This window comes from Eulemur rufifrons, chromosome 2 (assembly GCF_041146395.1).
Source record: "Eulemur rufifrons isolate Redbay chromosome 2, OSU_ERuf_1, whole genome shotgun sequence".
NCBI classification, from domain to species: Eukaryota; Metazoa; Chordata; class Mammalia; order Primates; family Lemuridae; genus Eulemur; species Eulemur rufifrons.
In genome coordinates, this window is record NC_090984.1 from 83768383 (window position 1) to 83782829 (window position 14447).

Consider the following 14447-nt stretch of genomic DNA (forward strand, 5'->3'; position numbering starts at 1 on the left):
TCCATCACCCTAAAAAACTTCCACATGCTGCTCCAATAAATTCAAACCCTCCCCTCAACTCCCCTCAACCCTGGCAACTAATGATTTGTTCTCTGTCCCTGAAGTTTTGCCTTTTCCAGAATGTCATATAAATGGAAGTATAAAGTATGTAATCTTGCAAGACTGCCTTCGAAAACTCATCATAATGCCTTTGCAACTACCACAGTTTAAAGCTAACAAAAATTACAAAACCAGGGGTTTTACTAAAGCTAATTCATCCATATTGTGTACATTCCCAAGCAGCCTAAGAAATTTACCTGCATGAATGGGAAAAGCCCAAAGAATAGCATTGTTATTACGCTAGAACTTTACATATGAACTGTTGCTGCTGAGATCTCTTCTTCGGTCACTTTTTTTTTTGTTTTACTCATCACTATTTTTGATGGCATTTTGGTTTGATAAGCTATACCTGACATTCCTAACTGTCCATGGGACAGAATTATAAACCTGGAAGAATCCTCAGAAATCATCCAGGGAGGCAGTTTAGCACTGTGATGAACATGGGCTCTGGCTGGCATCATACACACCTGGATTCTGCCTGACATTCTTAAATTTACTTTTTACTAAGTTTCAGTTTCCTTATCAGTAAAATGGAGAAAATAAAGTAGGTATTTCATAGATTTTTGAGAAAATTAAATGATACTCCATGTAAAATGCACAGCACAGTGCCAGGCACATAGTAAAGGCTCCATGAGGGCAACTGCTATTATGTCTAATATAACTCTCTCAATTTTCAGATTATATAAATAATTAACCTTAACATTGTTTTAGTGGTTTTAATATTTAGAGGACATGTAAAGAAAGATATACATTTTGGCTGATAACAGCTCTTTAAGGAAAAAAATCTAAAATGATTTTATTCAAACAAATGTACAAATTCTGTGTCAGATTATAATTCACCAGCTCAGGGAATGCATGAATAACAACAATGAAAACAAACAAACAAAAAACAAAACAAAACAACCCTGAGATTTTTATCTTCCAAGTATAGGGGAGGAAAAGTATTAGGTAGAAAATGTAAGCTCATATGGAATTATAGACAACAAATGATTTAAAAGTACTGACAAATCATGTTAGTGTTAAAAACTTTAGAAAACATTTTGCTCCCTCCACATCGCACCTTCCCTCCCAATACACAGAGGACATGCATGGAAACAGTGCTAGCTATGAAATTTATTATATATGGTGGTCCAAATAATATAATTATTTTACAAATCAATGGATTTGTAAACAGAACAGAGAGTAACTAAACTGAAGATACTTTGTTCCCAATGAGCAAAAAGTGTTTTCTAAAATTTTCTATTATATATTTGGTAAAAGTTTGCCATTGGATAAACTATTCAATTTTTAAACAAAATATACCTCCATCAAGAGTAAGCTTTGACCGCCACTCAACAGGGAGAAATTCAACATGTGTTGCATGGTTAGAAAAATGCCTTTCTTCTATTTTTCTTGCAGCTTCTCTCATCCTAAAAAAAATAAAATAAAATAAATGCAAACAAACTTTATGAGAATAACTTCACATATGTATTTATATAAAATGTCTTTAATCATAACACTTCCATTTGCTTATAACTTCATGCAATTATACAGGGTGTCCCAAAAGTTGCCATACATAGGGAAAAATAGGAAATTGTAGCTAAATATACCTTTATTTACAAAATATTCATTACAAAATTTTTGCTACAATCCCACTAGCAACATGTGAGGGTTCCAATTTTTCTGCATGATTGTTAACACTTGTTAATTTCCTTCTTTTTGATGAGAGTCATCCTAGTGGGTGTAAAGTGGTATCTCTTTGCTGTTCTGAATTGCAACTCTCCAATAACTAACGATGCTGAGCATCTTTTCATATGCTTATTGGCTATTTGTATATGCTATTTCACAAATGTCTACTCAAATCCTTTACATTTTAAAAATTGGGTTATTTCTTTTTCTCAACTTTTGAGTTCTAAGAATATTTTATATATCCTGGATACTAGACCTTTAACAGATACATGGTTTCTCCCATGCTGAATGAAGATTATCTTCATTTTCTTCGTAGTGGCCTCTGAAGAACAAAAGTTTTCAAATTTTGACAAAATCCACTTTCTATTTTTTTCTTTTGTGCCTTCTACTTTTGATATCTTATCTACAAAACAATTGCCTAATCCAAGGTCATGAAGATTTACTCCTGTGTTTTCTCTTAAGAGTTTTATAGTTTTAGGTCTTACATTTAGGTCTTTGAATCATCTTGAATTAACGAATTAATTCATTAATTTTTGTATACAGTATGAGATAGGGGGTCAACTTCATTCTTTTGCATGTGGATATCCAGTTGTTGCAGCTCCATTTGTTGGAAAGACTATTCTTTCCACAATGAATTGCCTTGGCATTGTTGTCAAAGATCACTGAACTCTGAATTCTATCCCATTGATCTATGTCTATCCCTATGCCAGCCAGAACCACAATGTCTTGATTACTAGAGTTTTGTAGCAAGTTACAAAATCAGGAAGTGTCAGTCCTCCACATTTTCGTTCTTTTACAAGATTGTTTTGGCTATTCTGGGTCTCTTCTATTTCCATGTAAAATTTTAGGATCAGCCTATCAATTTCTGCAAAAAAGACAGGTGAGATTTTTTGGGGGGACAGGTGATATTTTAATAGGGATTGTGCTCAATGTGTACATCAATTGGGGAAATATTGCCACATTAACAACATTAAGTTTTCTAACCCACAAATACAGGATGTCTTTTCAATTTATTTAGGTCTTCAATTTCTTTCAATGGTGTACTGTATTTTTCAGTGCACAAATCTTGCTCTTTTTTTGTTAAACTTACTCCTAAGTCTTTTATTATTTTTGATGCTAAAGTAAAATAAATAGCTTTCTTAATTTCATTTTCAGATTATTCACTGCTAGTATGTAAATACAACTGTTTTTTGTATATTAACTCTGTAACCTGAAACTCTGCTGAGTTCATTTATCAGCCTTCATGTTTTCTGTGTGTGTGTGTGTGTGTGTGTGTGTGTGTTCCCCAGGATCTTATATATATATAATATGTCATCTGCAAACAGAGATAGTTTTACTTTTCCTTACTAATCTGGATGGCTTTTGTTTCTTTTTCTTAATTGTTCTGGCTGATATGTACAGTACAATGCTGAATAGAAGTAGGAGGGGAAACCATTAAAGTATAATTTTAGCCATGGGCTTTTTGTAGCTGTCCTTTACCAGGTTGAGAAAGTTCCCTTCTGTTTCTAATTGCCTGAGTGTTTTTATTATGAAAGGGTGTTGGATTTTTTCAAATGCCATTTCTGCATCCAAAATCCATATGAGGTGTTTTTTTCCCCTTTCATTCTACTTGTGTGGTGTATAACCTTGATTGATTTTTTTAAATGTTGAACCAACCTTGCATTCCTCGGATGTATCCCACTTAATCGTCATGTATGACCCATTTATAAATATTGCTGGATTCACTTTGCTGGTATTTTGTTGAGAATTTTTGTGGTCTGTATTCACAAGGAATATTGGTCTATAGTTTTCTTTTCCTTAAATGCTTTTATCTGTTTGGGGGATCAGGGTCAGACTCATAGAATGAGTTGAAAAATCTTCCTCTTCTATTTTTTGGAGTTTGAGAAGAATTGGTACTAATTCTTCCTCTTTTTCTGTTTTTGTAAGAGATGGTCTACGTTGTCAGACTAGAGTGCAGTGGCTGTCCACAGGTGCAATAATTACACACGATAGCCTCTAACTGATGAGCTCAAGCAATCTTCCTCCCTTACTCTCCTGAGTGGTTGGGACTACAGGTACATGCCACTGCTCCTGGCTTAATTCTTTTAATGTTTGGTAGAATTCACCAGTGAGGCCTCTGGTCTAGGGCTTTTCTTTTTTGTTTTGGTGTGAAGTTGTTTTTGTTTTTAAATTTGAGATAGTGTTTCACTCTGTCATCCAGGTTAGAGTGTATCAGTGTCATCATTAGCTCACCTCAACCTCCAACTCCTAGGCTCAAGCGATCCTCTCCATCAACCTCTCGAGTAGCTGGGACTACAGGCATGTACCCAATGCCTGGATAACGTTAACATTTTTTTTTTTTTTTTAGAGAGGGGGCGTCTTGCTTTGTTGCTCAGGTTGGTCTCAAACTCCTGGCCTCAAGTGATCCTCCTGCCTCGGCCTCCCAAAGTCCTAGGATTACAGGCATGAGCCATTGTGCTTGGCCTGTTGGGAAGTTTTTTGATTATTAATTCAAATGCTTTACTTGTTACAGGTTTATTCAGATATTCTATTTCTTCTTACTCATTACCCAATCAGTTTTGGTAGTTTGTGTCTTTCTGGGAAACTGATTACTGAAACAGTTTCCATAGTTTGGGTCTTTCTAGGGATTTATCCATTTTATCTAGGTTATATAGTTTGTTGGCACAGAATCATGAACAGTATTTCCTTATAATCCTTTTTATTTCTATAAGACTGGTAGTAATGTCCCCTCTTTTATTCTTGATTTTAGTAAGTCTTCTTTTTTTCCCTTGGTCAGTAAAAGAGTTCTTAATTTTGTACATCTTTTCAAACAATAATGGTAATACATAGAGATCCTCCTCATTTTATTTTATAATTACATACCACTCCATCATATAAATAATAGCTGTAGTTTATCAGCCAGTCTCTTATTGGTGAACATTCAAGTATTTAATAGTTTGCATACAAGTAATGATGCAATGAATACCCTTGTGCATGTCTCCTTTTGTATTTTTGCTGACATTGTCTTCAGGATAGAGTCCTAGAAGTAGGTTTGCTGGGTTAAAGGATAAATACATATGTAATTATGATGGATATTGCCACATTCTGTCTTCTTCACTGCATTCCAATAGTGCTTTGAGAATATCTATTGCCTATACCCTGGCCAAAAGAGCATGTTTCAAATTCTGGACTTTTGGTAATCTAATAGTCAAGAAATGACATCTTAGTGAAGTTTACATTTTATGAGCAAGGTTAAGCACCTTTTTATATGTTTAAGAGCCATTTGCATTTCCTTTTTTGGGAACTGGCTGTTCTTATCTTTAGCCCATTTTTCTATAAGGTAGTTGGACATATTTTTGGAACTTTTTTATATATTAGGGATCCTTTGTCTGTGATATAAGTTGCAAATGTTTTCTCAGTTTGTCTTATTTATTTTTGCCACATGGTTTTTTGGATGATATACTATTTATAAGTATTTTTCTTTATTGCTTCTGGATCAAGTCAGTTAGGATAGTTTTCTCTATTCTTAAGTTCTAGAAGAATTCAAACTCCTTTTAAAAAATCCCTAGTACTTTTATGTTTCCATTTCTTTTTTTCTTCTTCTTCTTTTTCGTTTTTTAGAGACAGGGTCCCACTATGTTGCCCAGGCTGATTGTCCTACCTTAGTCTCCCAAGTAGCCAGGACTATAGGCACATGCCACTGTGCCCTGGTTTCATTTCTTCCATTTAAATGTGATCCAATTGAAATTTATCCTAATGTGAGAAATGGATCCGATTTATTAATGATTTTTTTCATATGCTGATCTAGTTAACCCACAATACTTGTTAAAAAGTCTTTCTTTGTTTCCAGCATATTTCAAAAGGCATTATTTACAATATAATAATATTTTATTGCTTGCATATCCCCAAAGTTGCCATTTGAAGAAGTCTAAATTGATTTTAGGTTGCAAAAATAAAAATCTTCCTCCCTTATCATCACTGAAAATAAAGATGTTAGCCAAAACTTCAGACTTGAAGGCAGGATCTCTTTATTATCCAGAGTCTAAAAGTTCCCTTTTTATAGCAGACACTCAAGTAATGGTCACAGAAATATTTTTAAATCTTCTTTGCCATCCATTCAAATGTTCAGCTTTAACAAATATGAGCGTATGCAAGAAAGAACATATTTTAAGATTTCCAATATTTTTCTACCCATTCATTCATTTTTGATGGTTGCGTAGTTCTTATGTATTTCATTATGATATAATAATTAGGAAGTAGTATGTGTGTTGCTGTCTGAATTCACAGAAGAAAAAAGTTCATTTAGACTACTAGTTCTCAAACATGGGCAATTTTGTACCCCAGGGGACGCTTGGCAATGTCTGGAGACATTTTGGGCTGTCATAACTAAGGGTTCTATTTACATCAAGTGAGAGGAGGCCAGAGATATTGCTATACATCTTACAATACACTAGCCAGGTTCCCCATAACAAAGAATTATCTGGTCAAAAATCTCAATAGTAATGAGTAATGAGGCTGAGAAACCTTAATTTTGAGTTACAAACTCAGAAACACTACATTTGCTTAAAATGCTGTTCTCTTTTGCAAGGAAATTTACACAATCCTCCACTCCACAGGATCACTGTTGTAATTCTTAAATGATCACATACTGATTAGTCAAGCATGTGTGTCTACTGAATCACTTGAAGTAACTAACTGAAGTGACTCTTAAAAAAAGGGAAAGAATGGCAAAAAAGTGAAAGAAAGATGAAAGAAGTAGGGAGGGGGAAGGGAAAAGATAAAAAGAGAAGGAGCGAGAAGAAGAGGAGAAGGGAGAAGGGAGAAGGGAGAAGTTTAATTCATATTTTGAAAAGGGAAGAAAGATTAATAGTATTTAAGAACTACTGTCCAATTAAGGATCATAAAATAGCTCTGAAAAAATAAATCTTATAATTCCTCTCAATTAAAATAAAACAATCGATAAATGAACTGGCTTTAAGAAAATATGTGATATATATATGTGTGTGTGTGTGTGTATGTGTGTGTGAAAGGAGGGAAATATAAATTCATAATGATCTCCAAAGAAACTTTTTTTTTTTTTTTTAAGGAAGGCGATCTTGCCATGTTGCCCAGGCTGGAGTGCACTGGTAAAGGAAAAATGCAGGTTCCCCATCACAAAACAGAAACACTGTGCTAGCCTGGAGTACTCAGCAAAATTGTTACAAAGAGACTAAACTAACTGCTAGGCCTAGGAAAAGTGTCCTGTGCTTTCTTGGGTGCCTCAGCACTTTGTTGCCCTGAAACGGCCAGCTCAAACTGGCCCTTACTGCTTTAGAGCTGCCTTGGTTGTCCTGTAGTGTCCTTTAGCTAACTGTAATGCTAAACTCCCCACCTAGTGGGAAACTGTAGTATCATTAACATAACATAGGTTACATGACAGCATATGATGGTGGCACTGTGCCTATGTGATATGTTTCACTTTGAACAAGCAAAGATAAGATGTAAAAACTTTGCATTACTCATTGGGAAGAGACTTAAGGCCAGGACACAGGGTGGGCAGATTAGGATTTTACAGGCAAGAAAGCTCCTGTGCCACCCAGGAGTAAGTGCCCTAGTAAGTAACCTCTAAATAAACACATCTAACTCATCAAGCTGGTCTTGTCTGAGTTATTCTTTGGTCTCTCATTTCCCTCTCAGTTTGGGGGTGGGGGGATGTTTTTTTCTATTCTGTCTCAGGATTTTCATTAAAAAAGTGGCTATTCAAAGGTGCAATCATAATGCTCTACAGCCTTGAACTTCTGGGCTCAAGTGATCCAAGATACATTTTAATATTTTGATTTGTGAGCCATGTGAATGTATTTCCCATTCAAAAGCATAAGTTTTGTTGACATTCTTGTCTGCTATTGTTTCTGCTCCCCTTTTTTCTATACTTATGTCTTTTTTCTTTTTCAAATTCCTTTGCTATCATTGTTCGTGAGGCTTCAGGAGGGAATTAAGATAAGTATGTGTTCAACCTATTGTGTTTAACTGAAAATCTCCTTATATTCTAAAAAATTATAGCTTTACAATTACTAATTTAGGTATTAGATATGTAACTTCAATGAAGATTTCCCTTGTAGTAAAACTCCACAAAGAATAAATCCAATTGTATTTAAAATACTGTACATTCATTCCTTTTATTAATAGTAAACCAATTCTGACATTCTCAGACATTGTCTATAAACTTTTTCTCAACCTATGTAAATAACAGACAAAGTCTGCTGAATAAAAGTGATTAAAACCAGTTTGAATTCATTAGCAAGTTCATTAAAATAAGGTAAAAGGTAAAAAACCTCTATTTCCAGGCATCTAGACATAATTTCAAGAGATCCTTAAAGAACAAAGGAATGGCGTGTGGTAACCCCTTAGTTTAACCTTGTTCATTTCCACTGTAGTCTCACAAATCAAATCCTAAGTACAAACCAGCTTCAGAATGGCACTGATACAGAGGAAGTTAATTTTACTTTCTTTCTAGGCCTGGACAACCAGCTTAGGAATAGTAGAAAGCAGGGAAAGGGTAAGAAATCCTGTGGATTTTCCCATCCATTACTAAGCAGAATTCCCTTTTGTGTGAATATTTTCTATCAATTACTAAGTTACGTGGAGACCTTCCCATTAAACTAACCTGTCTCTGAAAGGATGGCAATCCTTACCGTAGTAGTGGACACTTGTTTTTTGGAGCTACCTTGGATTCATTCATTTTACTTCCACTGGTATCCTCTTGGTTTTTTATCTGTGGCTCTACCTCTCCCTATAGTTAAGATGAAGTCAACTTCTATCTGATTCTCGGGTGGAAATATTACAAGTTTGGCCAATCAGACCCTGCATGGCCACACGTATGGGTTCAGGTAGTTGGATGCAACACCATTAGTTACTGAAATGCATAGAGTAGCTGGGACTTCTGGAAAAAAAGACTTATTCTTTTTTGGAGTCAGAGTCTTACTCTGTTGCTGAGGCTAGAATGCAGTGGTGGCATCATAACTCACTGTAACCTCAAATTCCTGGGCTCAAGTGATCCTCTTGCCTCAGCCTATCGACTACCTGGGACTATAGGCATTCATCACCATGTTTGGCTAATTTTTCTATTCTTTGCAGAGACAAGGTCTTGCTGTGTTGCTCAGGCTGGTTATTCTTTTTTCTTGAATTTGAATGCAAGATGATATAAACTACATTGGGAACCACAGAAGATGTTCGAGAATAGCTCCAAAATGAAGGAGGTAGTGCAGATAGAATCTGAATTTTGATGACTTGTTTGACAATATCACTCCCTAGACTCTTCACTTTTAAGAGTTACTAAATTCTCCTTTGGGCTTAAGCCTTTTGGGGTTAGGATTTCTCTCACTCTTACCAAAGAAATCAAACTAATAACCTTCTCATTTATCAATGGCTCCAGAGAGAATATTCCAGTAAACCTAGTTCTCAGGTTTCTAGATCTCCAAGCAAAATATCTACACACTGACTAAACATCATGGGAAGTAATGGACAACTCATCAGAAAATAAAAGCAGGGATCAGAGGAGAGAGATTTCTATAATACGCACTATGGAGACTGAAAAGGGTAAGGGGGGCCTGGCACTATCTGACAAGGTTTTTATTTTTAGGTTGAATTGTACTTTTGTTTTAATCCATCAGCTGGCATTAAGAGATGTTATGATAAAAAGTATTAATAAAACAAAACTCAACACTGCATTATTATAGAGATGTTGCTCTAGGACATAGTTTCTGGTATCACACATTATTCGCTTTATAAGGACTCAAGAAACACATTTACTTGAAGCCTCAGAATCAGATAAAATGTGCTTCTCAATAGCAACTGATTTGTTCTCATTGTAAATGTGTAACTGATCAGAGTTTTCTTTAGTTGTTCGTTCAGACTCAAATTTGTGGTGGAACCCCTGACCCTAACATTTTCTTTAACACAGTCCTGAACATTTTTTAAACATACACATATATACACATTCCCCATTAGTGTCTTAAAGAGTTTCTAGAATAAAGCTGAGAATAAACAAATTTATGACGTAAATAGCCTGCCTGGTGTATTGGTAAAGCATCCACTGTTTTCTGTGTAAAATTTAGTTTGGTTTCCTCTGGTAGCAATTAATTGGATAGGTAAAGCTGCTAACTTAGCCTTTTCAGAGTTGTGCAACTTTGTAGTATTCTCAGTTTCTGAAGTTCAGAGAGTAAGATATAAACTTAAAGCCTAGATCTTTTTCTTGCTTTCAACCTTAGATTAATGTAAATTTAACTTAATATAATAGGTTAAAAAAGGCTTTCTTATCCCTTCTCTTCTCCATACTGGGGTGGTGGTGGTGGTTGTGGTGGGAATCAAACATCTAAGTAGACGCACCCTCAAAATTTGGTCTGGACACTTGATCTATAACTTTAGAGATATCAGAATAGTTGGCACTCAAGACACGTGTAGTGAAATGAGTAAACTCTGTTAATATCTCTTATACCTTGGACAAAAGTTTGCATTACAGACTGGATATAGAATGTATTCAAAGAACTTACATGGCTGTATTTTTGATAATTCTTCCTTGGTCCATTTTCTGCCCGATGCCATGCACAACAAATACAATATGGGTAGTCTGTGATGGCTTGTCTTCTAATGTGGCTTCTTCTACATAACCTCTATGAAGTCTTGTTCCACTACTTGATGCTGTAGAAAAATTATGATCCTAAGCTTACTATTTACTCTGAGAAATAGTATTTTCACAATATGTTTAAAGAAAAAAAAGAAGTAAAAGGAATATTAAGAAAAAATTTCACTGGGTAGGAGGAGGAAATAAAATTTGTAAGATGATATATATTGATCAGCTCTGATATAAAGTAAATTGGATAGGACACCAAAGCAAGAAACTATAGGAAAAAGAAAAGGAAGGATAAACTGAATACCTAAAAATTTAAAACTTCTATATTAAAAAAATACCAGGAAGCAAAGACAAAAGAAGAATGACAAACTGGAAAAAATTATGCAAAATATGATACATTATGAGTTAATTACCTAAGCATACAAAGAGAGCTTACTAATCAGGAAGTAAAAAGACAACCATTCAAATAGCAAAATGGGCTAGAGATAAGACAAGGTAATTCATGAATTAAATATAATTAGCTAACAAACATATAAAAAGACATTCAAGCACATTCATTATCAAAGAAATTAAAATAAAAAATAGGACAGTAAAATTTTATTAGACTTAAAATTTTTTTTTTAATTTATTTTTTGATAATGCCCTCACATCATCCCCGGGTTGTTCCCTGTTGTTTTTTTCCTTTTAGTTAAACTCCTTTAAAGAATTCTCTATTTTCACTGCCTCCATTTCCTTACCTTCTATTTCAGCTTCAGCCCACACCAACCTGGCTTCTGCTCCATCAATCTATCTAAGTCACCAATGCCCTCCATGTCACTAGATCCAATGAAAAAATTTTCAGTCCTCATCTACCTTGACACCATATTTCAATTGTAATGTGTTATTTTCACTGCCTCAGGTTTGACTGCTTTTGTGCTTTTATAAGCATAAAATATATTAATCTTATTGGATCACTCTAAATATATAATTATTCATTGATGAATACATGTCAATCCAACCACCTTAAAAGTTTCATTTCAACAAGGAACCCATCACTAAATTTAATACACTAAAAATAGAATATGAATTGTCTATTTTGGATATAAGAGAAAAGGTCAGATTCCCAAAATTTTGACAGCCTACAGTAAAACTGAACAATTACCTTTCGAAAATCCCAGTTTCTGGGTAACCGTTCTTGCAATTTTAGATGTTGTTGCATCACTATAGAGATATACTTCATCCACACTGTGCCAGTCCACGTGGTTTCGACTCAACTTGAAACTATGAATAGCTGTTGCAAAAAGGAAAAACTTCTTTGAAGGTCTCCAAGGCAAACTTCATTTGTGTGAAAAATTGTAATACTCATATTTTGGAATCAATATTATCTAATAACACAGATATATAACTCAGTTCAATAAAAAATATTGTATTAAAAAGTTTTATGTGAAGCAAGTAATAGGTAGGGACTTTATTTTATAAATGGTTAACCAGGCTACAGGGAATGACAACTTATTAAAAGAACACGGAGTAACTGTTTTAACTGCCATAATTTTAACCTCTAATATGTAGTTAATATGTGTTTTCATGATTGAAGAATTGCTTTCTGAGGTGATGTGACTGACTTTTCCTCCTACTTGAAGAAAGACCTCAACAGCTTTGACACAGAAACTTAAGTTCCATTTCTTCTGTTGATTTTATTAATACTAAAAATATCAAAAGATCTGTAAAATTTCACTCAGTGCAAGACAAAAGTAGACTCAGAGGCAGAAAATTTACTTTTAAACTGGCAAGAGAATAATCTATTAGAATATAAGGAATTTTTGGAAGGGATAGTAAAGCCAATTATCACTAGATATTACTCATCATAGCAAAAATCCAAAGTTGAAACATATTTTATTATAATAAAAAATTAAGGAAATATTTTTCTATTATGTTCAAATCAGTATGGTCATTGCATTTCTGTATCTGGGGGTATGCTTGGTGAAAATGAGGTCTTAAAAAAAAAAATCCAAACCTATATCTTCAGGAATTCATAAGCTCTGTGAGCCGGGGACTGCTATCTTGATCATTTTTGTAACCTAGCACCAAATATAGTGTCCTGGCACAGTGCCTGGCACATATCACAAATTCAGTAATGTTTGTGGAAGCAATGAATTGAAAAAATTTATATAACATATTCACCATTTCATAAGTTAATAATTTTATATTCTGAAGGCCTTAAATTTTCCTCTATATCTCTAGTATATAAATAGAAAAAATTCACATACCCATCCTCAGAAAACCAGGCACCTTCAAATCACTATGCCTGATTTTTTCCTTAAAATCCTTTTAAGGCAAAATATTATCCCCCATTTTATGTATAAAGACACAGAGGTACAAAGAGATTAAGTGACTTTGCGACAAAGCCTGTTTTGGCAGAGTCTAACTCTTTTGAGGATGGGTTGAAAATAACTTCAAGTTAAATATAAAAAGATATATGCCCTGGTCAAGATCTAAGATCATAAGACATTTTTATGAAAACGTATTCCCTACTAGAATACAAAGTACATTATGAGAAAATGTACTTCTTAGTTATGTTACAAATGTAATTTCAAAAATGTATGAAAAACTAATTTAGATTTTACTTACCTGCCAGGACACATTACTTAACATTATATACAAGACCAAGATTCAATTAATATAATAAACATGTATAATATCTTCAGTTCCAAACAAAATAATGTACAAGGTTAGCTTTTTAAATAAAAGAACTTTTCATAAATTAAAAAAAAAATCTTTTGCAAAGAATTAACAATTACTTACTTTTCTATTAATAATTTCATATCTGATCCAAGTCACTACTTCAATCTTTTTAATCTAACGTTTCTAAATTACATTTTTGTTAAAACAGTTTCGAGCAACATTTGCTTAAAACATTGAAACTACAAGACTGAGATATTTAGAGAATAGCATTAAGCCAGCAAAATTTTGTTTCTCCTTAAATCATCCACATGTTGTCTTAAAGTAAAATACTGGTGAACATCCCAGTAGTACTGGAGTATACACATATTCTACAAACATTTACACACATTTATAATAAAGGAACACTAAGCAAAACAGCACAATGGACACAGTTTTTATAAAACTAATGATTTCTATGTTTTAAACACAACTGAATGCTATAAGCCAGAAATATAACTACATGGAGAAATAAAACTACAATTACTGTACCTTGGGAACGCTTTCGTTTAAGACCTGCCGCATCTGTACTCTCCTTATTTCCTCTCCATTTGAACAGAGAAGGGAGGGAGAAGGGAGGGAGGTGGTAGACAACTAAGAAAGCAAAAACACTGAGCTTCAAAGTAAATTTTAAATGAGGTTTGCCATTTTGCCTTTTTGTTGTATTAACTTTAAAACATGAGTTGTATTTGACAAACATTATTCTAAATGCTTTATTTATATAATTTCTAATTGAAAGTCAGTAAAGCAAAACATTAGCTTAATGTTTACCAAATACATGCTCTACTTTTACTGAATGAAAAAAGGCAAATGATATCTAAATTTATTAAAGACAACTGTGTGATTATCACATTTAACGCCTTTGTATAAATAGAATCAAAAATAGAACACAGCATATTTGAATGCTCAAGAGATTTATAAATTCCATCTTTACAATACTAAGGTTATTTACTCTCACCAAATTTGTGACTCTGACATAGCCAACAGCTGATATACAAATTGAGAAAGCAATAAATAAACATTTTAAATATCTAAGGCAGCTTTCCTAAGATATCACGGTATACATTCCACTAGATACTTTTCATTACTGAAGTATAAGGGAGCCTTCCCTCTGAAACGAAATAATCTTTTCACAACTCTGTTCAAGTTGTTAAAAGACTTTAAAGAATAAAACTTTTAGGAACAAAAAAATTAAAAATTTTAAAAAGAATTAAACTTGTACTGAAAAAAATCAAATTCAAAGGTCTACTTTTATTTATCCTTTGGGAAAGATTTATTGGTGATGAAATAATAACAAAAAAAATCATTAGTAAGAATGTATGCTGTGATATCTTGTAAGCATGAAACAGACTACAGAGCAAAGCCAGGCACAGACTTGATATTTGGCAAATCAGTA

General features: G+C 33.7%; 1 protein-coding gene across 3 annotated transcripts in view; it reads right to left on the minus strand.

The window, feature by feature from the left end:
* Positions 1-14447, minus strand: part of DDHD1 (DDHD domain containing 1) — an 81501-nt gene that overhangs the window by 32146 nt on the left and 34908 nt on the right. For all 3 annotated transcript variants that reach the window (XM_069464928.1, XM_069464927.1, XM_069464929.1), the window contains 3 exons: positions 11496-11624; positions 10275-10422; positions 1402-1508 (listed from right to left, as the gene is read on the minus strand). In XM_069464928.1, the coding sequence (XP_069321029.1) occupies positions 1402-1508; positions 10275-10422; positions 11496-11624 (384 nt within the window). The remainder of the gene's footprint in view (positions 1-1401; positions 1509-10274; positions 10423-11495; positions 11625-14447) is intronic.